General features: G+C 38.9%; 2 protein-coding genes across 4 annotated transcripts; both read right to left on the reverse strand.

The window, feature by feature from the left end:
- Positions 1–3411: 3411 nt before the first annotated feature.
- Positions 3412–21739, reverse strand: CLPP6 (CLP protease proteolytic subunit 6). 3 transcript variants are annotated; one of them, XM_077358729.1, is made up of 10 exons: positions 21585–21739; positions 21373–21464; positions 21236–21279; positions 20224–20293; positions 8335–8533; positions 8100–8165; positions 6603–6743; positions 6416–6469; positions 3824–3916; positions 3412–3719 (listed from the first exon to the last, which is right to left on the reverse strand). In XM_077358729.1, the coding sequence occupies exons 2-10, from the start codon at positions 21456–21458 to the stop codon at positions 3672–3674; spliced, it is 801 nt and encodes a 266-aa protein (XP_077214844.1). In that variant the 5' UTR covers positions 21459–21464; positions 21585–21739; the 3' UTR covers positions 3412–3671. The 3 variants fall into 3 exon arrangements, with proteins under 3 accessions (XP_077214844.1, XP_077214842.1, XP_077214843.1); XM_077358727.1 differs by having other exon boundaries at positions 8335–8539; XM_077358728.1 differs by having other exon boundaries at positions 8335–8539; positions 21373–21461; positions 21585–21738.
- A 2199-nt stretch (positions 21740–23938) lies between these two features.
- On the reverse strand, positions 23939–26341 carry LOC143850666 (uncharacterized). Its single transcript, XM_077359890.1, has one exon. The coding sequence runs from the start codon at positions 26339–26341 to the stop codon at positions 23939–23941; it is 2403 nt and encodes an 800-aa protein (XP_077216005.1).
- Positions 26342–27044: the final 703 nt, after the last annotated feature.

A 27044-nucleotide genomic window follows, 5' to 3' on the forward strand; every position in this document is an offset into this window, starting at 1 on the left:
AAAAATTATTCCATGAAATATTCAGGGACCCAATCGTGAGACGGGCGGGCTCGAGCTGAGATAGCATCAAAAGTACTAAAGATTAGTGAAAAGAAAATGCCTATTAAAAATTGGGTTTTTGTTTTCCAGATTTTATGAGCTTTTCATGCTCCCTCAGTGCCCCTTAAGTCTCTCTCCATCTCTAAAAAAATGACAACTGGCCTCACTAATATTCCATGGAATATTTTTTTCAGAGTAGCCACCCATGGACTTAGGTGGGAAACGAGGGTCGATTTTTTGGGAATTTGGGTTGAGCTTTTACATGATTGGATTGGGGTTGGGCCAAATTAGGCTTCTTAAGGCTTCTTAAGGTTTCATTTCCCGATGAGAAAGAGAGAGAGAGAGAGAGAGAGAGAGAGAGAGAGAGAGAGAGAGAGAGAGAGAGAGAGAGAGATTTGAGGTTACATTGTCTAAAATGAGTTAGATATCTGGAGAAGAATTTCGAGGCAAGGCCTATCTATAGTGGGGACCAATAAATGAATGGTTTAGATCATGCAGATAGAAAACGATTAGAAATTCTGGAATTCACTGAGGGCTTGTTTGGATACCTCATGCATTTGTATTTTGATTTGGATTTGAGTTTTGGATACATCAATCATCTTCATGATCATGTTTTAAGAGAGATGATGTCTCGCTGCTGCTAGTGCAACTTTGAGGAGCAGCGACGGTGAAGGAAGTTGGCACAAATATTGATTTCCAATTTCCAAATAATGTCTCACAGAACAGATTTGAAAATCGGAATTTTTTGCACTGTTGCAGCTGATTTGGAAATCTATGGATCTGATCCAGTTCAAAATATTAACTAAATCCAAATCTAAATCTTGTGGGTATCCAAACGTGGCCTGAGATCATTTATATAATCTTTGGCTTGCATGGAAATAAAATTCATGGAATAATTTTTTATCCAACGTGAAAGAGTGGTAGAGAGCTAGCTAGTGAAAAACTTGAGTGGAACAAAGGAAAAAATGCTGTTTAAATAGTATTTTTATTTACCTTATTTTTCAGCCAAAACTCATCCTCTCCTCACTCACCACCTCCTCAAATCTCGCTTTAAAACACTGAATTATTTTTCCTTGAAATCGTTATCATGTTGCTTGAATGATATCCCATTCTTTCAAAGGATGCAAAGTTATGTTGTTTGGATGCCATCCTGTATTTACCTCAAAATTAAATGTATTGTTCTACTGGAAATAACATTCATAGAAAAATCCTAACCATCCAATAGGTGAGTTTTTCTCATTGTTTGGCTCAAAATTAACAATTGTACATTTAAAGGACAAGGATTAGATGGTTAATTAGGACAGCCCCCACAATGATCTTGGTAATGACTATCTTTGTTGATTAAATGAAAGCAATAATACACCATGCTCGTCACAACACATGCCTTGGTATATATAACATGCCTTGGTATATATAAAATGAGAAATTATATGATGCCCGACCGTCAGAATAAAGGGCGGAGAGAGACAAACCCTCTCTCCCTTGATTTTTAATCCAAGGGAAAGTACTGTTTTTTACTTTTCCTTGGTTTTTGAACCAAGGCAGCAGATTTTGTCTCCTTTCGCCCTTTACATTTTGACGGTCGGGCATCATATAATTTCTCATATAAAAAATGGCTATGTTCCCCGTCATAAAACATTTGTCTCAGGGGAATTTATCAGAAAGGGTGTATCTCAGGATATTTTTAAAAAAATTTGTCATTTGTGGATTTACTTTTTTTTTTTTTAATGAATAGTAATATTTCACACGCCGGGGCATGTGCTTGTAACGTGATTTGACATAAAAAACGTTAAAGTTGCCCACTGTTCACGTCAAATCACGTTATAATGCAGGAGTGAAAACATCATCTCCCTTATTTTTAATGGTAATAAATTTTTTGGGTTTATATTAAGAAAAAACTGGAAAAACTAAAATATTTAAAATATATAAATGTTAAAAAGGGAGAAGTGATATATCCACCCTCTTTTTTACTTGGGACAGCCAGCTCCAGTGTATCTATAACTGCAGAGGGGCTGATGTACTTCACGTGGGAAGGATTCAACGGCCCTTATTGCCACGTACACTGGAGTTGGTGTCCCATGTAAAGAAAATGGTTTAATTTATCATTTCCCAAAAAAATAATTAGGACAGTAACTAATATCGCAGATTTATCATGGAATTTTTGCAGTAAAAAATAAAGATATCTCGATGATTTTTCAGAACCTCGGAATTTTTTTTATTTTTTATTTTTGCAACGTTGTCATTTTATTAAAAAAAATACATAATATTGCAATATTTAAAAAAAAAACATCGGAGATATTTGTGATTATGCATGTACCATGAATTGTGGGCAGACTTTAATGCTTTTTGATAGGGCTGCAACTCGAGCCGGGTTTTACCCGACCCACCCGCATCGACCCGACCCGAAAATAGCCTGGGTTGGGTTCAGGTTTCATGGGTTTCGGGTCGAGCCGGGTTGAGCATCCAAAAGCCCGCATGAATCTCGGGTCGAGCCGGGTTTGAAGGGGCCCGACCCGACCCGACCCAAGTTACATAAGTTATAGTATGTATTTTTTTTTCTATTGTTAGTTAAAAGTTAAAAGTGAAAATCCACGCACCCACTGTTATAGTATGTGAGTGTAATTTCTGCTTCTATGAGTTGAGTTGATTCAAGTCTTTGATTCAGCATTGTTTGATTGTAATTACAGCATTGTTTGATTCAAGTGTAATGTGAGTGTAATTTCTGCTTCTATGAGTTGAGTTGCCTTGCCAAACAAGAGTTTTCCTTAAAAAATTGCGTCAATGTGAAAAAACCCGACCCGAGATTTATCATGGGTAGGGCCGGGTTTGGGAATCATGGGTTTTCCGAAAAAAAACCCGACCTGACCCGACCCGAGATTTATCATGGGTAGGGCCGGGTTTGGTAATCGTGGGTTTTCCGAAAAAAAACCCGACCTGACCCGACCCGCCCGACCCGAGTTGCAGCCCTACTTTTTGACACCAAATCAAGTTAAAGGGGGGCGCATAAATAATAAACTAACATCACTATCCTAAATGATTATTTTGCCATTAAAAAAATTTACTATCCTAAATGTTTAAACAAGCAATACCATATGCATTTGAAAGCTTGCTTGAAAGTAGGTATATCATTTTCTTGAGAGGCTCTGTGGGCTTTTTTAATGATCCATGCCTGCATAAAGAACTGGCATTTTGGTGTCAAAAGAAAGAGAGCAGAAAACAAAGATCCAGATTTTCGTTGTAGGGAGCCATTATTTGATGTGGGCAATGTCTGTATTGTTATTTTCTGTTGCTTTCTTTGTTGAGTTGTAGTTGGTCAAGGACATCTCCTCCTTTCTTTGTAACACCAATGCTATGAATGCAAATTATCATTTCAAAAAAAAAAATGTTTGAATAACTGTATTTTGTTATAATCTACACCTTAAATTTACAGACAGAGCTTGAGATGATTGAAATTTGAGTCTTGTTCATGGATTTACTCCTTCAAAATTTTGAACTTACAAGTAAAGTTTGCTGACAGTAAAAGAATATCATCTAAACCACAGCTTGTAGTGTGAAGTATGTAGGTTTTTCTTAGGAAGCTTGGAGTCATCCGCTCTCATCTCTGCAGCCATCTCATAGAAAAGCTTTAACTTCTAATACAATGTTTCCAACACCCCATCGATGAGTCCAAACTCCAAAGCCTGAGAAGGCAGAATATTTATCAGAGTTTGGTCTTTATCATGTATGTAGTGAAATAACAATGATAAGCAATTGATGAATGCAAGAGCTGTTTTAGAAATGATACCTCAGCAGTGGAGAAGAATCGGTCCCTTTCAGTGTATTGTTGCACTTTCTCTATAGTTTGGCCAGTAAAAGCAGCATACATTTTGTCAATTTTCTGCAACAAATTACAAAGAGTAAAAAGGTATGCCAAAAGCTCACTATTCTTCAATTATCCTTTTTCTTTTGAGAAAGATGACGGAAACTTTACTAAGAATAAAATAGGATTACACGTTCACATCATTGGGCAGCATAACCCCCATATAAATTTGGTCTCTAGACATGCCAAATGCGCTCCTAGGTATAGAGGTAGAGTTAATCTATTGATCCCACACCATATCTCTAATCTTATCAATCAATCTGGCAAGTCTTCAAGGACCGGAATGACTCTCGTTAGCCCAAGAAATCGTGTTTGAAGAGTCGCCTTCTACCTTAAGTCTCCCCTCCATATGCTCCAATAAAATATGGATGCCAAAGTGAATAGCTTGAATCTCCCCACACCTCCAATGAGGCAAGGAATGAGAATACAACCATTTCAATCTGTGTTCTTCAATTGTGCAGTTTGCACAAGAAGTTTTCAGGATTGCTAGGTTTATAGCAGTGCTCCAAAACTAGAATACGGGTTGGAAATTAGTCTTTCGGCTTCCAAGTTAGACTCGATCAACTCAAGAAAAAATGGTCAAGTTGGATTTCAACTTGGTATGAGAGCGAAGCACAACCTAACAGACTCGGTTAACCTCCATATCAATCATATTTGTGAACAATTTATTATACCTCTAAAATACTAAGTGGGCTCAATCAAAACCAAGTCTCTTAATTGGTGAAGCAAGCACTTCTGCTCGCCTTTCTGTCTGCAGAATGTTAGACCACTGACAACATAAATTTTCTCAAGAACAAAGCATGCAAAAGATTTTCCTAGAAATAAAACAAAACATGCCAAAGAAACTTGATCTTGCAGAGAAATACTAGAGGGGAGTAACTATCGAAAGAATATGGTATTTAGATATGAACAACCTTTCTACGAGTCTTTCCATTAAGCATGTTGATAACATATGCATGTTCCTTTCTCTAAAATTAAAAATCTCACACTTGGCCCGCAATCATTCTTTTTATTTCCAACTTGTAACTTTTGTAGTTGCCAATGAATAATGAATCTGTACATCAAGGGGAGGAGTATTGGTTTTATAAAATTAGACTGGGAATAAGTACTCAAAGCCCAGGCAAACTGAATTGGCCAAGCTGAGCTCCAAGTCAAGTTTTTTAACCTTGCATTTTTCGTCTTCTAAACCAGGTGTTTACACAACATATATATGGAACCTATCCAGTTTTCTTAGGCAATTATGTAAATAATTAGAATAATCTGGAGTTAAAATCATCATGACCCACACACAGAAAATAAACAAGTAACTCTCATCAATCAATCGAACCACAGAAATAAGTTTACCAGACAAAAGCATTGCATTGACCAATATCACCCTGAGCCCGTCAGTAATTCCTATGAAGTGACAACGTTTGCTACTAAATTTTCTAGATAATTTTACAAGAAATAATAGTTCAAAAAAGAAGATGAGTGAGACAAGTAATAATGGGACTGCAATGAGTTGCCGAAGAAAACAGGCAAGCCTTGTAAAATTATTGTAACTATTGCCAAAGAAAAAAGGAAAGCCCTTACTTTTGCAATTACATTTAAAAATATTAGTTGCGAATTGTATATTTGATTTCTAGGGTAAACCTCATATTTACTATTTAAGAAGTAATCTTTTAGTGCTTTTTCTTTTTTCAGATAGACTTTCAATTTCTTCAAGTAAAAAAGTGATTTCAGCAAAGCATTCCAACAACTTCCATTTTGTAGTTATTTTCTAAGAAAAACCATGAAGGTTTTTCACAATTTTTTCTCATAATTCAATTTTTTGCTGAAATTTTAGTTCCCCCCCCCCTGCAGTATGCATTCGCCCCCCTTTTAACGTGATTTGAAGTCAAAAAGCGTAAAAGTTACCCACTGTTCACATTATAAGGGGGCGAATGCGTACTGCCGGGGCGGGGGGGGGGGGGGGGGGGGGGGGGTGAAAATTTCATCTCCTTTTCTCTGTCAATTTTTCCCTACTTTCAAGAAAAACTAACAAAAAACACAAGTATATAAATGTTATGGGATTTGCTAAGCTCCATCGCAAAAGGCTTTTTGCAGCTGGTCTGTTGCACCCCAGACCAGCCACCTCGTGAATGGAGACAAAAGCTGTTGTCTTCATTAACGAGGTGGCTGGTCTGATGTACGACAGACCAGCCGCGAAAACCCTTTTGCGATGGACACTAGCAATTCCCAAATGTTATATATACATACACACACACACTTTTTTTTTTTTTGAAAGGACACACATGCCAAGTTGCCAAAATAATAGTGTAGTTTGCACTTTGCAGTAGTAGATTTCTTTGAAAAAAGTAAATAATTTCTTTAAAGTCGAATGCTGTTAGATATGAACATTCCCCACATACATGCAGAACCTATGGAATTTTCCCAGATCAATTACGAATTATAGTAATGAATATCATGACCTGAATATGAACAATATGTTAATCAATTAGAACCTCCAACTAAGTTATTAAAGGGGGAGAGACTGACATGACGAGATTGAACAGCTTCGTTGACTTGCCGCCTCACATCCTCCACATGGCCCTACAAATAAAACATAAATAAAAATAATAATTTGTATTTTTATATCAAAACTAGATTAGTGTGGCTTTCAGCCCATTACCAGTCAAGCCTTTTCCACATAGTACAAAGAATTAAGTCAGAAATTAAATCATACCCCACATCCACTTTGTGGTTGATGTATCATGATGCGTGCATTGGGCATTGCATAGCGCATTCCCTTTTCACCTCCAGCTAGAAGAAGTGCCCCTTGGCTAGCAGCTAACCCAAAACAAACTGTGCCCACCTTTGGCTTTATCTGAAAATTTCAAGAGCCAATAGATGCTTCATGAGGATTATATTACATGATATTCAACGAAACCAGAGAAGCAGTGATCAACTTAAACAACGGACAAGATCACTCGAGAGTCTGCATTCAACTCAATGTTATATTTTCCATGCTCAAATTTTAAGCTCGAGATTGAACTAGAGTACAGTCCAGTATGCTACATGATGCATCTTTTATGCAGCCATAACTACCTACGCATAGTCCTAGATCATTCTGTAACAGTTTGATTACAAAATCTCCACAACATTTTCTTTTCCATTGCTTTTGGTAATTTAATGTATAACAAACTTATAAATTATAATAACTCGAATGACATGACGTTTAAATGGTTGATATGCGCAAATGTGCTATTAGTTAATCCAGTAATTACTTAGGCCATGTTTGGCAACCAGAATTTTTTTCCATGGAATACTAGTTTAATCAAGCGGTGAGAGAATTAGAGACTTGAGATGGCATGAGTGAAGAGGTTAAGAAGTGGCTAAAACTAAGGAAAAAATAAATCAAATTTTGAGTGGAATTTTATTACTCCTTGTTTTTTAGCTTTTTCTTACCCTCTCCTCACTCAGTTCCTCTCAGTTCTCTCCCTCTCCTGCCCTCCATCACCATTAGATAAAATAATATTCCCTGCAAAAAATTCATGGTCACCGAACACGGCCGTAGACACATAAATTGTCCAGTGGTCACAGCAATATGAGTATGGTAATGACTCAGGTAGGGTTACCCTATGCTAGAATATGAGTAGCATAGACTCAGCTGGAGGTGAGCTCCGGTCCCACTTTCAAAAACAGGGATTCTAAACTTCCCAGATAGCCAAACTCCCAACAAAGGAAATCCACATCCTTTTAGGTATTAGTTGCCATTGTCTGTGCATGTGTCTCTCTATGTGCATGTGTTATAGAGAGAGAGAGAGAAGAAGATTTTAGCTCTCCAGTTCAACCCCAAAATCACTTTATAAGATTTCCCCTTGGGCCCTCAATAACATATTTTACCCAATTCAAAAACATTAGTTTGCCTATGTGCACCTACACATTTTTTCATGAATGACCAGATTTTTATTGAAGACCCAAAATGGAATATATTCTTCAAACGACCCACGGGCTCCAGAACCTAGACTTTCAATTTTTCTAACATTTGACCCATGTATTTAGTATAGTATTAATTGTAATAAGCTGAAGAATGAAGTAAATAAATCTGAAATTGTGCTCAGAAAGCCTGAATGCCTGATTACTATATCGTTCTTAGATAAGAAATTGCCAAATATGTAAAAATAGATAGGGCTAACTGAAATTTAAGTAGGACTGTACGACACAAACATAGCAGTCTTACCCAAGACATGCAATCATAAATTGCCAAGACGGAATAGGTACTTCCACCAGGGCAATTCAGGTACACCTGAAAAAAGGTAAGGACTTAAGTCATAAAAAGGTACTCCTAACCTCATTTCTGGAACAAGGAATGAGCATATAAAGTTAATCAAATGAATCTGACTTCAAAACTTTTTAACTACAATATACGCCAGGGTAAAATAACAATTAACAATGAGATTAAAATATAATTCCACCAGAATATCGGCATCCTCATCAATAGTCGCTAGGGTCAGAAGCTGTGATATAACTCGTTGTGCCACTTGAGAGTTAACAGGTTCTCCAACGAAGATTATACGGTTGCGGAACAGTACAGAGGAAAGGTCTAAAGGTCCCCCTGGAGTCATTACAGCTGGCATTATTGGCGGATTCCCCTTTCTTGCTTCTATAATTCCACTATAGCTTCATAGACAATGAAATGTTAATATTCATCAGAAGTGTGACACTCAGACAAAGGAAAATGCATCATGTTATAAAACATATCAAAAGTTCCACTGGTTCTAGAAGTAGAATCCATGGAAAAGTATACATTAATCCCACAAACAAACTACGAATCAATGCAACAAATGCATTTAAGGCACATAACACATGGAAGTTTTCTACTGCAAGCATGTGAGTGCAGTGTTTTCTCTTAAATTTATTTTTTCCCTCATAGTAAAAACTAGGGGCAATGAACATTGAACATAGATGACAATCCCCTGAAAAAATGAATCAATAACTATGCCATGTGTCACTCATCCAACGGTTAGGAACCATCTAGACACTTTCTACACGATTCTGTTTATTACAGCATTTATTACACTTTCTAGACAATTCCAAGTTCTACACTATTCTACTACAGTCCACACTTCTCTACACTATTCTGGAAACTTCTAATGAAACCTCCAAAATGCAAAATGTGCTAGGCAAGGCTGCGCATAACAAAAGTTCTATGACTACTAGTGAAGGACTGTGGCTTACCAACACAAAGAGGAAGAAAATGAAAAGCGAGTAGTACTCATTAACTATAAGCATATAAGTTCTTTTTCGAACAAGATGTAAGAAATTACAGTTCGGTGATATGCTTTCAATTAATGAGTGCAATCGCATTGGCCTTATATTCGGTAGCTCTTTAGGTAGAAAGGAAATATATCCAGAGGCTTTTGAGTTTCGGAAGTTTTAGTGTCAAGAAATCCAGAATTAGTAGTAGGGCCACATTGTTATGTTGAACCCATAAGCTTTCATACAAAAGAGCTTCATCCTCTTTAACAAAATAGCTCCATCCTCTTTAACATGCTTCTCTAATGCATTGTCTTAACAACCAGACGAAAACTCTGTTAGATGAAAAAAAAACAGAGTAACTAAAGGGCGAAGGAAGGCGCATTATTGGTCACAAATTCACATGAGAGCACAGCCAATTTAATGAAAAGAGATTATAGGCTTTGAAACTTATCATTAAAAGGGGGTACCCTCATATGGAGTCTTTATATGGTGTAAGGCCTTACAACTGTATGGTGGAGGTACCACGCTTGATATTTGATCCAGCAGCAGCTTCTCAAAAAGTAAGCTGCTGTTGGATCAAATATCTTTCACTTAGTCCCCTTACAAACATCAAGGATGTCATTAACTACATGACCTCACTTCCATGAACCCGGACTCCACCCAAGGGCACAAGCGAACACATTGAACAAATCCCAATGACATAAAATGAAAAGTCTTAATGAACCCTATATGTACACCAATCAGTGATCTACTAGTGGGACTAGGATGGAGGTACAACGTTCAAAACCAATTGAAACCGCATATAAAGTAACAAGTTATACCCTAGTAAAGCCTACATGGAGGTTCAACGTCCGAAACCAATTGTAGCCCCTGTTTTGGCTATTGATATTGACACTGTCATGTTTTAATAATTGCACAAAGTCAGCTTGACAAGGTGCTTTGTGTTGCAACCACAATATTGTGGTTCAAACTCTCATACCTAACAAAAAGCTTCCTATGATTCAAGCAAACTTGACCTAAAATTTCAAGGAGAAATCATTGGTGAGGGTGGATCTGCTTCCAGAGAAGCTGGGAGGGAAGAAGGCAAAGATCGATGGGATATAGTTAGGAGCGAAGAGGCTGCTTGATATGGGAAAGCTGCAGCTGAGCGGAAGGTAGACATCTGGGGGACTGGAAATGCGCGAAATGCAGATGCACAAACTTCAAACATTGGGTCGCATGTGGCTGATGCGATAAAATCAGGTCCTCCAGAGATCTGAATATCCTGAGATGTTATAAGGCTTCCACTTCCACAGCTCAGAACGCAAGAAGGATGTCAGGAAACAATGAGCATCCCAAACGTTAGACCGGTGGTGGAACCAATCTAGGAGGGTGGGTGAGTAGCAGTGGCCGTGGTGGTGTGACAAAAGAGGGGGGGGGGGGGGGGGGGGGGCAATCTATAAATCTTCAATCAATTCCTTGTGCAGTCACAAGAGTATGGGGGAAACTGGCAGACAAGTGGACGGGCTCTCCAGAAATCTCAATATGGTGCCTTTACTGGGCGTCTAGGCTTCCATCAGGTTTAAGACTTTAAGCCTTTTCCCAATCAAACACTTTGAAATGATCATCGTGCCTCCAGAGAGACCGAAGCCATTGGAGATGGCGAAAACATCGCTCAACAAGATGGGAAGCCTGTTTGTACTGGTGGCAAGATGGTCTGAGGTTCTAAAACAGTTGAGTGCAATTGAATGGTGAAAGATTTTAGGCTTGCCTGCCCACACCTTGTGCAAGAATAGCTTCCGATCCATTGGAGCCTCCTTGGGTGATGTTGAAAAGGTTGATCCTTTTTGCTTCTCGAAATTGGGATATATTTCTGGTAAGCTCTTAATCCGTTCGTGTGGTGTAGTTCCGGAAACCAGGTTTTCTAGATCACAACCCGAAAAATTCCATCTAAAGGATCAAATGGAGCTTGGGCGCGCAACAGTCTTAAAGGTGGTCGAACGACGGCAGGCCAGGGATTGAAGACATGGGAGATGATACCAGTTGTCCCAAAGAAGGAGCACAGTTTAGAATTGGCCATATTTCAAATTTCAGAATGGCTAGGCTATCGTGCGCTGAGAATTTTGGCGTTGCAGAGTACGATGGTTTTTCCAGAATCCCTTTAATCACACCGGATTCTGGGGGTTTGGTTGGGGATTGAGATGGGAGATGGTCTCTGTGGGCCCAGTACACAAATCAAGTCATTGATCGAGGCCCACCCTCAGGAGATCCAGTCTATGCATGGGCTTGTCGGTCTGCCAGAGGACCCAGCAGATAATTTTGCTCCACAGGATTATTCACGGGAACAGCCAATGTCCACCTCTCCCCCCCGCCCTGCGCCGCAGGGTCAAGGAGAAGAGCTCTTGGAGAAATCGAACCTGTAACAAATCAAGGATTGAGGGGCTTATCACCTGGTGATATTTTAGCAGGATTAATAAAAAATCTTCAACCGGAAGTAAAATCGGTGCCCAGCAATGTCATCTCTCCAGGAAATTTAATCTCCTCGCCAGGAGAGGCCTTGGAAGTAGAACCCAATTTTCCGAGTGGTCGATTTCGCTCCTCAGACCTTGCTTGTCAGATGATGTAGCATTGCTGGTTGCCATTGATAGTTTGGAGGAGAGCGAAAGGAGACCCGAGACCATCTCTATGGGAGTCATATGGAGTCATATTCTGGAAGAAAGAGCATGGATTTCCTCAGCTTCGAATGAATCTGTTCAGATTGTGGGACAGTGGCATGTTTCAGTCAATGAAGCTAGCCTCAACAGGTGTGCAGTTGCAGTCCAAGGTGGGTGGGATGTGTGCCCTTTCCCTATGAGCTCCAGGGCCGGAAGTTGCAGAAGTTGTAGGTGTATCAACCTCGTTGCCAGCAATCCAAACCAGGACTGAGAGTAATACCCCATGTTGGGGTAAAAATCGAGCACCAACCACATAGCAACACGTGGCCACTGGGCCCATGAAAGACCTTCAAGCAAATGTCGCCACCTGGCAGGACATGTCACGTCCTAGCTATAATGATCCTCCCCGCCAGCATGATAACCCCTCCCAAATTGGTACCTCCACAAATCATGCGCCACCCCCATTTCACCAATGAAAGGTCATCGGAGAACCCTTGGGACGAAGCAGCACCACGGTCAATCATGGCACCTCTCTGCAACTTCTCGTCGACGGCCAAAGAAATACAAGGGGATCTAAGTCTTCTAGGTAATCTGCCCTCAACAGAAGGAGAAGATCAAGGATCGGAGGGAGATGATTTGAACGGACTAATTGTTAACCATTTATTGGATACTAGTAAAGCGATGGGTTTGACATACTCAGGGATGGAAGAGGATATAAGAAAGGTTTTCCAATCTACCGAGAATAGAGACAACCAGGATTCCTAGATGAGAGATACTTTGGCAGCAGACAGGATCGAAAGATCGAAAAGAAAAAACAGGGAAACGATGCGGCTTCAATCGGCAATGAATTGTAATGGAATTTCAATGGGCGAGCCTAGAGGAAGGGGATGAGGCAAAAGTGGAGGGACTAATATCCAAGGGGGAAGGGCTCGATCGACGATCACTTCATGAAGATCATTAGCTGAAACATATGTGGGTTGGGCTCTTTTGAAAAGAAGGTCCACGGTTAAACAATTAATAGCCAAATATTTTTTTTGACAGATGACCAATTATATTAATATTCAAGCTGTACATATAAAGGAGGGACCAGGAGTCCCATATAGCTACAACATAAGATGGCCTTGGAAGTAACTTGCTAAAGAAGAGATCCCAAAAATCTCCTCTTATCCCATCACATTCTCCAATCCAAACATAAATACCATCTTCACTATCTACTTCAAGAATCATTCGTAACAACATGAAAGAAACCACCAAGAAACTCCTGCAATCTTCACCAAAGATCTAGAAGATGAGCAGGACCACCCTCTTCCACAAAAAAACTCTTGAACAAAAACCATAAGGAATTTCTCCCCTAAGAAGAGCACTTCTCCAGCTCCCCCAAAAGATGCTAGATTTGGTAATCCGTTATGTCTGTGAGGGTCCTCCGGTTCCATTTATTCAAAACCAAGTCTCTTTCTACTAGCAATCCTTTCTTCCACCAATTGAATTCCCACTGCCTTATTAGCCCCTCCCATCGAGTCTTCCTCAAATATCTCTCATCAGCCAGAATTATATTGAAGAAAGGGTGTTTGTGCAGATGCGAATGAGTCTCCTTTATATTAACCGACCCAAATATACAATGGAAATCCTGAGCATTATCTTGGGGCTCCTTCTTAAACAGTTTCCACTGCCGCCAGAGGAGGTCTTTCGCAATTTCCTTGTGGGTTGGGTCGTTTATAGAAGCTCTCTCTTCATCATAGATTATCATCTTCATCCTGTGAAGGATCTTTTCCAAAACCAATAGTTCCATGGACCACTTCCTTTTCTGGCCCAAGGAATATTATGAGGGAAGGGAAGGTGGACCGTGCTGCACGTCTCTTTGATGTTCCATTTTTTGCTATCTCAAGGTGAGAGCGAAGGTTCAAGAGTAGATCTATTTCCAAACCTTTTGAAGGATCCCAATGGTTTCCCCCAACCTTTAATATAAAGGTCACCGCCTGATTATGGCCAATGACCAATGATCAATCCCCTATTCCACTATAGCGTGTGAAGAAAGCCCTTCTAAATAAAGCATTTATGTAGCCTAGATATTCATACTCGCTAGCCCAAACCTTTACCACTCCCATTGACTCGGTAATAGAAATATAATAAATACTATACTCAGAGCAAGAGCTTTTTGAGGGGTCGAATCTTGATCCTGACAAATCTCTACTCTTCCAGACGAAGTGACGAATGTCAACATTTATTGAGTAACAACGCCATCTCTGAAGTACCCAAAAAACAATGATATAAACGGATCCTTCTGCTGCACTCTTAAAGCCCCTTTTATCTACTATCCTTCTTCAATTGAAGGAGTGCCTACTAGTAGACCCTCAATCCCCTACTAAGAATACTATATCAGTTAGGTCCCCCACTCTCCCAGCCCATCTAGCTTCAACTTAGACATAAACTAGAGGGAGTCCACTAATCAATCACCCGAAGGCAGCACATACCTTGGGCAGTGGAAGGGGAAGAATATGACTACCTGAGATCCAGCCGAAATTCTTATCCTCCAACCCTTCTGGAAGAGATTTTGTGGATTTTTCCCGCTTCCTGTTAGGAATTTTTCCTTGAGGGAAACTCCCAGAATGGAGCCCAAAAAGTTCTAAGGCAGGTCCTTGCTTCCAAGATAATTCATAATTAAACTTTTGAATCTTGAATTTTGGTCCAAAAGGACTGAATCTAGAATCCTAGATTTGAAAGCCAAATATAAACCATAAATGTTGTGCATTCAGGAAACGAAATTGGAAATACTGAAAATCGCTCCTAATGGAGATGGGATGCAGAGCTAGATGGGACTTTGTCTCTTTACCAGCTGTTGGAACTGTTGGGGGATTCTTGTAGCCTGGGATAATGTGATTTTTGGCTTGGAGAAATTTATTGGGAGATTTTCAGTGTCGGTAGTGGTGAAGAAGCTGGCCGATAGCTTGTTGTGAACTTTTACTGGTGTTTATGGTCCAAACCAGGTGGGAGATTGGAGACCCTTCTTAGAGGAGTTGAATGAAATCAGGTGGTCCAACTCGTGATGTGTTGGTCGCGATTTTAATGTTACTAGATTTGTGGAGGAGAAAGCTGGCAGCAGTAGAACCACCTCAAGTTGATGGCATTCTCGAACTTTATCAATAGGAATGAGCTCATCGATCTTCCTCTGACAGTTCACTTGGTCTAGAAGATCTAGCAGGAGCAGAATCAATCGGTTCCTCTTATGCACAGTATGGATGTCCATTCTCCTGTTGTCTGTCAAATTGCTCTGAAGCATGCAGTATCATATCATCGTCCAATTCTTTTGGACCCTTAATAATTGGAACATGGGGCCCAATTCCATTTCGTTTCGAGTTGGCTTGGCTTGAGGAGCCAAGGATACAGGATAGGTTGGAAGGATGGTGGAGGGAAGCAACTGCTACCTGGTTGGAGGATGTGGTGATCTCCCCAAAATTTCGTTATGTAAAACAGAGTCTCAATGAGTGGAATCCAGAAAAGCGTCGACGTGGGGGAGCAAGAAAAAAACTTGGTGTTAAGTCGGAAGTCGGATTCATTTAGGAGATAACAAGGGTGGAGGAACATGGCGCAACCCATGTGGTAGTGCAAATGGGAGCTCTTAAAGAGGAACACAGGCGAATAGTCCTCTAGGAAGAAATATTCTGGAGACAAAGGTCAATATCTAGATGGCTTAAGAAGGGAGACCATAATACAACTTATTTTCATGGCATTGCAAGTGCTAGAAGGAGAGGGGATCATATTTCTGCCTTGCAGGTAGAAGGTGTGTTGTGCGAAGATAATGAAGTTGTTTCCAAGGAAATTGTAGATTTGTATAAATCTCTCTATTCTGCGGACGTTGGAGACCGTCCTAAACCTGATGGAGTTGAGCTCAGCTCGATTGAGGAGTTGAATCGGGAGTTCTTGGAAAATCCATTTAATGAAGAAGAGATACGGTTAGGCCTTTTTGCCCTTAGCGGAGATCGGGCTCCTGGGCAGGAGGGCTTTTGTTTGACTTTCTTTCAAAGTTGTAGGGAGATTGTAAAAGGTCACATCTGTAATTTCTTCAAGATTGGAGGGCAGGGAAATGAATAGGGGCACCGGGGCCAGGTTCATAGCATTGATTCCTAAATATTAAGGGGAAGTGAACTTTAGACCTATCAGTTCGGCAGAAAGCCTTTATAAGGTATTAGCGAAAGTACTGGCGGAATGTCTGGAGAAGATTTTACCTAAAGTCATTTCCAATACCCAATCTGCTTTTGTCCAAAAAAGGCAAATTTTAGAAAGCACCTTAATTGCAAATTAAGTCGTGGATTACTACAATAAATTTGGCAAAAAGGCGTAGTTCGTAAGTTGGATATGTAGAAGACTTATGATAGGGTGGATTGGAACTATCTGGACTCTTTGATGGGTCATATGAAATTTAGTGATAGATGACAAGCATGGATGAGGAGGTGTGTCTTCTGCATGGTTTTCTATCCTAGTGAATGGCTCTCCAAAAGGATTTTTCAAATCCTCCAGAGGCTTGACATAGGGAGATCCACTATCTCCTTTGTTATTCTTGATAATAGTAAAAAACCCTAAGGCTTTGTTTGGACACACGGAAGTGAAATGAATAGAAAGGAATTGGAAACGAATGATGTCACTAACACACAGAAAGGGAAAAGAAGGGATAGGAAAATTTTCCAATTCCCACTTCTGTTTGGTTTTCAAGCTTAGAAGGGGGGAAAGGGAAAAAAAAAGCACTAGCAGCTTAGTTGTTTCTAATAAAGGCGTGTAAATCTCGCCCCTAAAAAATTCCCGTGAAGAGAAACATTAGAAAACCAAAGATGGAGCCTGAAATTTCTCCCTGGAAATTTTTCCTAAAATCTCTCCTTCCCCTCTCACTGATTCCTCCCTGGATTTCCTGCTGAAATCTGCCCTCTCTCTCCTTTACCTCTTGTCTTCTTATCTTCCGTTTGTGAAACCGATCGAAACTGAAATCTTACGGATGAAATCTCTGGCTCTTGAGATGTGCTAGCTATTCGGTGAGGAAGAAACACCACCACCAGTGAAAAACATCAGTATGGTGCGACAGCCGTGGCGGACGCTGCAGTTTCGTTCTGAAGAGCAAGAGCGAAGTTTCTGGTAGCCGATTTATTGAGAAGAAGCTGGAGAAAGAGAAAGAGAGAGACAACCCGACCCTCCGAAATTTTCCACGAAAATCCGTTCGATTTAGGAGGAAAATCTGTGGGTCGATTTTAGGTGACAAGCCCTCAACAGTCAACACGGAAAATTTCATTTTCCAAAATAATACTTCTCTTGCAAACCAAACACTCCTATGAACCACAATCAACAGTTTTAGATGGGAAAATGGTATTTTACCTCTACTTTCCTCCTTTTATGTGGCATCCAAACAAACCCTAAGTAAAATGATCAACAAAGGCAGAATATGTGGAATCATTGAAGGTTTTAAGATTAGGGATCAAGCAATGGAAGTATCGAATCTTTAGTTTGCTGATGACACTCATTTTCAATGAGGTAGACATTAGGAAAGGTGTTCAATTTGAAAGGCATCTTGGGTATTATGAAATGGTTACCAGGCAGAGGCCCAACTTTCAAATGTCTAGATTGTTGGGCATTCACGTGTCTCGTAGTGAGACAGACATATTGGCAGGTCTCCTTAAGTGCTTTATTGATTAGTGTCCGACCTCTTATCTTGGTCTTCCGTTAGGAGAAGGCATGCCTAAGAGGCACGTGTGGGATCCTATAGTCGAGAGGGTAGGGAAAAGACTCGCATCTTGGAAGCAGAGCTTGGTTTCGTTGGGGGGGGGGGGGAATCACTCTTATTAAGGTTGTTCTTGCTAATATACCGATCTACTTCCTATCGGTCGTCAAAATCCCAATACGCGTGATCATCATTCATCAGATTAAGAAGATTCAGAGGGATTTTTTATGGCGTGGCAGTGATGAAAAAAAAAAGGTACCATCTTTTCAATTGGAGGAAGGCTTGAAAACCAATTAAGGAGGGTGGATTAGGCTTCCGTCATTTGAGAACTATGAAGAATGCTCTCCTTGTGAAATGGGTATAGAGATTTGGGGACGAAAGAGCCCAGCTTTGGACTAAGGCTATCGAAAGCAAGTACGGTGCTTCTCGTGGCAGGAGGCTTTCAGATGATCGGTTTAGGGGTAATGGTCGTCAAACTGTTTGGAGGGATTTTATTTTTTTGAAAATAGTTACTGTTTGGAGGGATATATTCAAGGAAAATCACAAATTTGACAATGGGATTAGATTCAAAGCTAAGATGTCAATTTTGTTTCGTTTCGGCCGAAATGGCCGAAACATTTCATTCTAGTCTGAAAAACAGAACATAAACACCTTCTATTCTGTTTCGGCCAGAATTTCATTCTGTTTCGGCCTATTTCGTCTTGTTTCATCTCGTTTCATCCACTTCGTTCCATTTCTTCCGTGTTTCAGCCGAAACACCATTTTTTTTGAAAATGAAAACAAAAAAAGTTTCGCCCCCCTTAAAGGCATTTTTTTTTTTACCGTTTTACCCTTATTTTTAACCGGTTTTGACAGTTTATGGCTGTTCGAAGAGTATTTTCCATCCCCCCCCCCCCCCCCCCCCCCCCCAAAAAAAAAGAAAAAAAAAAAAAACATGAAAAACCTTTTATAAACCCATCTAAATCCTATTATTTTTCTTTCTTTTATTGATATATTGCAATAAATTTAATGTTTAATTAATAAAATGTGTTTTTTGTTAAATTTAGTTCATATAATGGTTTTTATATTTTTCTAACAATTTTTACTTTTTTATATTTTTAACTATTAAAAAAATTATTTGGTTGTAGATTCTTTTCCAAAACGAAACGCCAAAACGGCCAAAACACCCAAACATTGTATTCCACTGACCAAATTGAAACGACAAACGAAAATGAATCGACAATTCAAGTATATGCAGGGCACATGATAAAGATCTAACATGACAAATGGTGTGAAGGGCTAGTTCTAACTATGGCATTTCCCAATCTTTATATGGCGACCTCGGATAAGAATGCTTGTGTCATAGATTGATTCCAGTGGGATGAGGGCCGAGTGTCATAAAAGATCAAGTTTAGGAGGAACTTCTTTGATCGAGAGATTGATAGCATAGCTCGCTTGTTAGATCATTTGGGATCCCGTTACATCAAGAAGATAGCCAAAGACAACAGTGTTTGGTTCTGGAGTTCGTCTAGGGTTTTCACTGTTAAATCCCTTTACCAACATCTTGTTCCTAATCTCTTTTCCTCCCCACTGGCCAGAGTGTTCTAGCTACGCCTAGAGTTTGCGCATTTGGTAGGATAGGATTTCAAAATAAGATTCAATGGGTGGATTTCCTTCGTAGACGCAAGATGCATATTATTGATCATTGCTCCTTATGCGTTAGGCGGGAGAGTCTATAGATCACATCTTTCTCCATTGCAAGGTGGCTAGAGAAATCTAGTCTCGCATTCTTGGGAAATTTGGCATTCAATGGGTCTTTGTAGCCTGATTGATAAATCTCCTCGATAGTTGATCCTTTGATCCTTGGAAGACCAATGAGAGAATTTGTGGAAAGTAGTGTTTTTGAGTATGATATGAGTGATTTGTGAGGAAAGAAATGTTTCAGAGGCCTGGTTAAAAGCTCATATTACTTATTTATAAAAGTCATTTCACTAACTATCTCCTAGGTAAATATTCAACCTTGTTTCAGAGTCATTTCTAGTACCGACTAATGGAGGTGTTGGCGAGAGTTTTGCATTAGCAGAGAGAAGGAGACAGAATACCTCATTGCCCCCTCCTGAACAAGGGTTCTTGAAGCTCAACGTTGATGGCTCGAGTTTTGATACTCGGAGCTGGGGTAGGAGCTCTTAAGGATGACCAGGGGATGATCAGGTGGGCTTTCCCTAGCTCAATTGGGATCGTGGATTCTAATGAAGAAGAATTGAGAGTTGTTTTACTGGGTGTTAGAATTTCAGAGGGGATGGACCTAAGCAAGTTGATTGTTGAGGGAGACTCAATTAATGCAATTAGGTGGATGGATGGTAGTCATTCCCATCCATGGAGATATGTTGACACGATGATGAGATTCAGGGCGAGTAGCGGACCACCATGCCCGCTTTCAACATATGAAGAGATTGGCGAATAGCGAAGCGGATAGTCTCGAAAGAGCGGGTGTAGGCAGGGCCGCTCGGGAGATATTTGATCTCTTGCCTCCATGATAGCCTTCGTATTTTATATTTTTGTTGTCTTCTCTTTTCTTATCCTGTAGCTCCAAACATCTTGGCCGTGGGTCTCCTCTCTCCTTTCCTTATAATAATTTTTTTTTTCATTAAAAAAATAAAAAATTGCAAAGTCTTGAGATAAGGAACCATAAGCAATGCAGCAAAGCACATCTCCACTAAACCAAATCGTATATAATTATCTACAATTCTACATACAATATAGTTAAATAAGTGAATGAGCGCAAAAAATACCTTGGTTCATTGTGATGATTAACATGAGGATCAAGCTTTAAAGACAAGCCAGGGGTTCTGCTAGATAATCCTGGGTACATCTTAACAGTTAATACAAGCACTTATCTCATCAAATATACAAATCAATAGATAAAACCAACCCAAACTATTATATTGTGTTTCCGTCGGCTTGAATGAATCTAATACTGATCAATAACAGGTAACTGGTATATAAAAACCCAATCAAGTACCTGAAAACTCTCATGTCAACTGAACTCAAGTTGGGTTATGGGGGTAAGATTATTTCAAAACTTCTTTAACTAACAAACAAAAAAAAAAAGAGGAAGAAAGAACGAGTACTTGACAAGTGCTCAATTGAGGTTTTCCTCTATTCTAAGTTGAAACCAGTGAATTTTTTTACATATTATAAAAAAAAAAACAATTAACAGATTTTCATGAATAAAGATGTTTAGTTATACACACTGTAAACAAATTGAGGCTGCTCTGCCTAAGCCTAACAATAAAGAAGGTTCAAAATAACAAAAAGGATCAAAACAAGTCCTACAAACGTAGTCAATTCAATAGACTATTATCTAAGACCAGCAATGTATTGTTCTTTTTCAAAATAAATTAAGTACAATGAAATATACCATAAGTTTTTGTTCCCAAAAAAGAACCAAAAAATTAAACAGAAAATCTCTCTCTTCCATATGGGTTTGTTACTATGTAGAATGGCACTTCTGCCTGGAATCTAAAAAGGCCCAAATTACAATCTGGGTTTACATCTCAATGCAACTTAGTAAAGATTTTAGGTCCTGTTTGGATTGCAACATATACATTTCTGAAACTTTCCTCAATTTATAGGGAAATGACATGATTATGGTTAATTTAAAGCGATAATATCATAAATTGAAGGTCCCTCTAAGTAAAAATTGAATAGGGTCTGTTGAAGTTATCTTTTCTTGTTTGTAACTTTTCCAGAAAATTTCTGCAATCCAAACTGGGTCTAAAAGAAAATTAACAGAAAACTTACTGAAGGGATCTTGTGAGACAGAACGTGGTGATCTTGCTGAGAATCTGCAGAGAAAAAAAGGGCAATAATAAGATTTTTTTTTTTTAAAGCAATATACATAGGAGAAACAAAATGATAAAAAGTAAAATGAGAAATACCGAGTAGCAGATAATGGAAGGGAATCAGAGCTGTGAGAAAGAGAAGAAAAACCAAAAGCTGTAGAAATTGTCATCGAAGCCACCATTTTCTTCTAACAAATAAGAGAGAAAGTAAATGCCGATTTTATCAACAAATTCGAAGATTGAAAAGGAAGAACAAATGCAGATTATCCACATATGAACAGAACCAGAGTTGGTTCGGAGGGATTTACCGTGAAAAAATGGAAACGTATTGCGAGGGAGGAAGAAAAAGAGATCAGGATTCGAAGAATATGGATTAGGAGCCTCTATCTCCCTCGCACACATAGGGCTGAACTGAGCCGGATCACGAACATGTTTGGATTCGGCTGATTAAAAGCTCGGCTCGGGCTCTAGTCGTTACCGTACTAAACGAGCTAAACCCGACCCAAAAATTAGGCTCATTAAATAAACGAGCCGAACTCAAGCTTTATATAGTTCGGCTTGGAGAAGCTCGTGAACTTTTTAGGCTCGGTTCATAAAGCCGAGACGAGCTTTAAAGCTCAGATTATGTAGATTATCCACATATGAAAATGAAAGACTCATGTGAATTTATTGAACAGAACCAGAGTTGGTTCGGAGGGATTTACCGAGAAAAAATGGAAGCTTATTGGGAGCGAGGGAGGAAGAAAAAGAGATCGGTATTCGAAGAATATGGATTAGGAGCCTCTATCTCCCTCATACATAGGGCTGAACTGAGCCGGATCACCAACATGTTTGGGTTCGGCTCATTACAGCTCGGCTCTGGCTCGTTCCCATACTAAACGAGCCAAACCTGAGCCCAAAAATTAGGCTCGTTTATTAAACGAGCTGAACTCAAGCTTTATATAGTTCGGCTCAGACAAGCTAGTGAACGTTTTAGGCTCGGTTCATAAAGTTGAGGCTCGGATTATGAACGTTTTAGGCTCGGATTATGTTCATTATATATATATATATAGAGAGAACGGTTCCTACACACATGTGTAAATAAGTTATCTACACACTAGCTTAAAATACAGTGGGGGCCACATTATTTGGGTGATCCAAACCATTCATTTTTAAGGCCCTCTCACAGATAGGGTGTCCACAAAAAATCAGATCCATAGGATCATCCTAACCATTCGAACTATGGAGACAAAAATTGACTAATTTGTGAAGGTTTAAAGACATCCATTTTACCTCCACAAATCGTAGGGTTGAGATGATCCTATGGATTTGATTTTTTTTAGACACCCTATCTATGTGAGGGCCTTTAAAATGGATGGCTTGGATCACCCAAACAATGTGGGCCCCCACTGTATTTTAAGCTACTCTCTACACATATGTGTAGGAACCGTTTTCTCATATATATATATATATATATATATATATATATATATAACGGTTCCTACACACATGTGTAGATAAGTTATCTACACACTAGCTTAAAATACATTGGGGGCCACATTATTTGGGTGATCCAAACCATTCATTTTTAAGGCCCTCACATAGATAGGCTCTCTACAAAAAATCAGATCCATATGATCATCCTGACCATTCGAACTGTGGAGGATAAAAATGGACTAATTTTGTGAAGGTTTAAAGACATCCATTTTGCCTCCACAAATCATAGGGTTGGGATGATCCTATGGATCTAATTTTTTGTAGACACCCTATCTATGTGAGGGCCTTTAAAATGGATGGCTTGGATCACCCAAACAATGTGGGCCTCCACTGTATTTTAAGCTAGTGTGTAGAGAACTCTCTACACATATGTGTAGGAACCGTTTTCTAATATATATATATATATATATATATATATATATATATATATATATAGAGAGAGAGAGAGAGAGAGAGAGAGAGAATAGAGTTCCTAAGGTGTCACCTCATATAGCTTATATGAGGTGGCGCTTAAAAACATAAGGGGCCCACTTTGTTTGGATGATCCAAAGCATTCATATGATAGGCCCTCACATAGATAGGGTGTGCCCAAAAAATCAACTTCATAGGATCATCCTAACCTTTCCATTTGTGGAGGTTGAAATGGATGGGTATAAACCTCCATAAATTTGCCCATTTTTAACCTCCATAAATGGAAGAGTTAGGATGATCCTATGGACCTGATTTTTTGTAGGCACCATATCCATCTAAGGGCCTTTCAAATGAGTGGTTTCGATCACCCCACAAATGTGGGCCCCTTATATTTTGTGAGCGCCACCTCATATGAGGTGATACCTTAGGAACTCTATTCTCATATATATATATATATATATATATATATATATATATATATATACAGGGGCAGAACCAGGAATTTACACCTGGGGGGGGCCGGACTAGTTGTAAAAAAAATGCATGATACACACACACTTTCATAGAATAAAAAAGTTAAACCATAAATTTAAACTAATGAATTAAAACTATGATAGGACTTTCAATACACGAAGAGTATGCTAAACTCCATGAATATGCGAACGTGTTAGCCAAATTTGATTGAAGCCGACAAAAGAAAACAAAAAAAGTAAACCTAAATCTTTCTATTTAAGTTGTGCCCGTCAACTTTTCATATCATAAAATTCATCTACGATCATATCTGTACTGAAACTCTCAGCGATTTTTTTTTCGATGTTTCTTTTTCGATGTAGACCACCAAGCAATCTGCAAGAAATTCATCTTCCATCTTGTTACGAAGTCTTGTTTTAACAAGCTTCATAGCTGAAAATGCACGTTCTGTAGTTGCAGTTGAAACCGGAAGAGTCAACACAAGACGTATCAATCTATCAATCAGATAATAGATCGCTGACTTTCCTGTTGCACTTAATCTCTGGCAAAGTTCAGAAATTGTGGAAATATTTTGAAAATTTGGATGCTGAAGTATATCAAGCTCATAATGCTGTAGTTGAAATCTCAAATGCATTTTTTCGTGCTCTGAGAAATCTTGAGGATAAAATTTCTCCACAAGATTACGAATATCTTCAATTTTAAAAGATTTATAAGCCTCCTTAGGATCAAGAGCAGAACTAAGAATAAGGACCTCTGTTGCTTGCTCATTGAATCTGCTATTTAGCTCTTGCAATTGAGAGTCTATTGCAGCATTAAATACGTCAACCCGATAATGGTGCTCCATCGTAATGGGATCCTGTGATTCACGTGACCGACCACGACCTGCTGTGTAAGGGGCACTCATATCAGGAATCTCAATCCCACGTCTTTCGCAAAATAATTTCGCATTCTCGAGTAAACTATTCCAACCATCTTCCCTCAACTTTTGAATGAGTAATTTTGTAGTTGAGACTAAGTGCAGAGCATTCAAAATGTCTTGCGAACGATTTTGCAAAGCATGGCAGAGAACATCAGTGATTCCCATGATTTCTTTCATCAAATGTAATAAAAAAACAAATTCAAAAGATGTCATCACATCATAAGCGGTATCTGCATCACCACGTTGAGAAGAAGTGGCTCCTCCTCCATTAATGATATTTATAAGCACTATGCAAGTAGCAGAAAACATCTTTAGTAAGCTGCAAATAGATCTATAATGGGAGCCCCATTGAGTATCCCCAGCTCCTTGCAAAGTGCCGATTTGATTAGCCCCTCTACCAGACTCAATCTCATCGATAGAAATCAAATATGCAATATCATCCGCTTGGTTAGACTGCAATTCATCATGATGTTTGCAAGAGGCACCGATAATATTAACAATGGAAGACAACTTTGAGAAAAAATGATGAATAGACATTACTTCTCTGGATGCTCCAACCAATGCTAATTGTAATTGGTGAGCTAGGCAATGCACATAATATGCATACGGGCAATCTTTAAGAAATAAGGCTTTTAAACCATTCCACTCACCACGCATATTACTAGCACCATCATATCCCTGACCTCGAATGTTTTGAATGTTGAGACTGTGACGAGAGAGAACATCACATATCTCCTTTTTAAGAGTCAATGCAGTAGTATCTCTAACATGCACTAGATCAAAAAATCGTTCTCTAATAAAACCATCCTTATCAACAAATCTCAAAATAAGAGCCATTTGCTCTCTCATAGACTCATCTCTAGCTTCATCAACAATAATGCAAAATTTTTCATCCCCAATTTCTTCACGAATTGCACTACGCACTTTACTTGAGAAAATATGCAATATTTCCTTTTGAATTTTAGGCGATGTGTATTTGGCATTCTTTGGAGCATTTTCTAAGACAACCCCGGAAACTTTTTCATTATAATCTGCCAAAATCTTTATCATTTCAATAAAATTACCTCGATTTTTTGAACTTAAGCTCTCATCATGACCTCTAAAAGCACATGCTTGAAATGTTAACCAACGAACGGTGTCTATGGAAGTCTTGAGTCGCAACCGGTTATTCTCAATCTCTTGTGATGTTTGTTTTTCTATCAGCTTTTCAATATGCTGCGATTGATTCAATAGATCATGACAAGCCTTCTCAGCAATTTTATGTGGTGAATTATGTTCTTTTCCAACATGACCTAAAAATGCACAATTCAATCCATCATTCACTTTTTTCCAATTTCGAAACCCTTCACTTGTAAACGCGCCTAATCCCGGGCCTCCTGTTGGTTCCTTACAAAAAAGATAGCATGGAAGACAAAATACAGCATCCTTTGAAGGGGAGTATTCTAACCAACAAAAATTTTTGAACCAAGAAGATTGAAATCGGCGAAGATGATTCTCTGCTCCAGAAAGAGGATACTCTGAAAGTTGATATTGATATGTTCCAGCAATAAGATATGCACGACGAATTTCATCTCTTTGATTAACAGGATATTCCCACATTTGATGACGCAATCCTGGATCACGTTCTAAGGAAGTGGTATCAACCTCTTCAAGATGGGTTCTTGGTAACTTAGAAGGACGTTGCTCAACATTTGACATGTCAGAATTTAATGGAGAAGGTGTGCTGACTTCTGAATCATTAACATTCTTTTTTTTGAAGAATGCATCGATAGTTTTTGGTTTGCCCATGATTCAACTTATAATTTTGAGGAGTGAATTTGGATTAATAAACAACCTGAAAATTTTATCTATCAATTAGTATAATATTTTTCAAGGATTTTATAAACCAATAATGACTAATCTTATAAATAAGAAGATTGATAATAGGACATCTGGGCATGCATAAATATATAACGAAGTAATGATAACATAGAGGAGGCAGACCTCAAGACTCAAGATTGTGAGAAGTAGAGATAGAAATATAGATAGTGGAATCAATGTAAATGATGAGCTAACTTTGCACAATCTGCTCATTTCATTGGATATTCACCCAACCAGGATCAAATTAATAGAATTAGAAACCAAACAAAAGAAATCAAAAGGAAATTGATGACTACCATGCTGTGAAAGTTCTTGAATGATCGTGAACCATGTAACTTGTATATGCTATGGCTATAATGCCAGTTTGTAGTATTAAAAAAATAAAAAAAATACGGAGAAAAATGCTCCATTTTACAATACTAAGATTTACCACAATTGTCATAAATGAGGATAATCGGAGCCATCGAGACCCTAAGTGTCTTCAATCCATATTTGAAGGATCAAGGGTTTTGTGCTGCATCAGCAAACTACTAAACATTGAAAGTGGCAAGAGACAAAAACTTGATACTAACCAACCCTCATACCTGGTGACGCTAGAATTCTTAAAAATAAGAGCAAAATAATATTTGAC

The sequence above is a fragment of the Tasmannia lanceolata genome, unplaced genomic scaffold (assembly GCF_043159265.1).
Source record: "Tasmannia lanceolata isolate RefF3 unplaced genomic scaffold, GAP_Taslan_0.1 ptg000018l, whole genome shotgun sequence".
In the NCBI taxonomy this organism is placed as follows: Eukaryota; Viridiplantae; Streptophyta; class Magnoliopsida; order Canellales; family Winteraceae; genus Tasmannia; species Tasmannia lanceolata.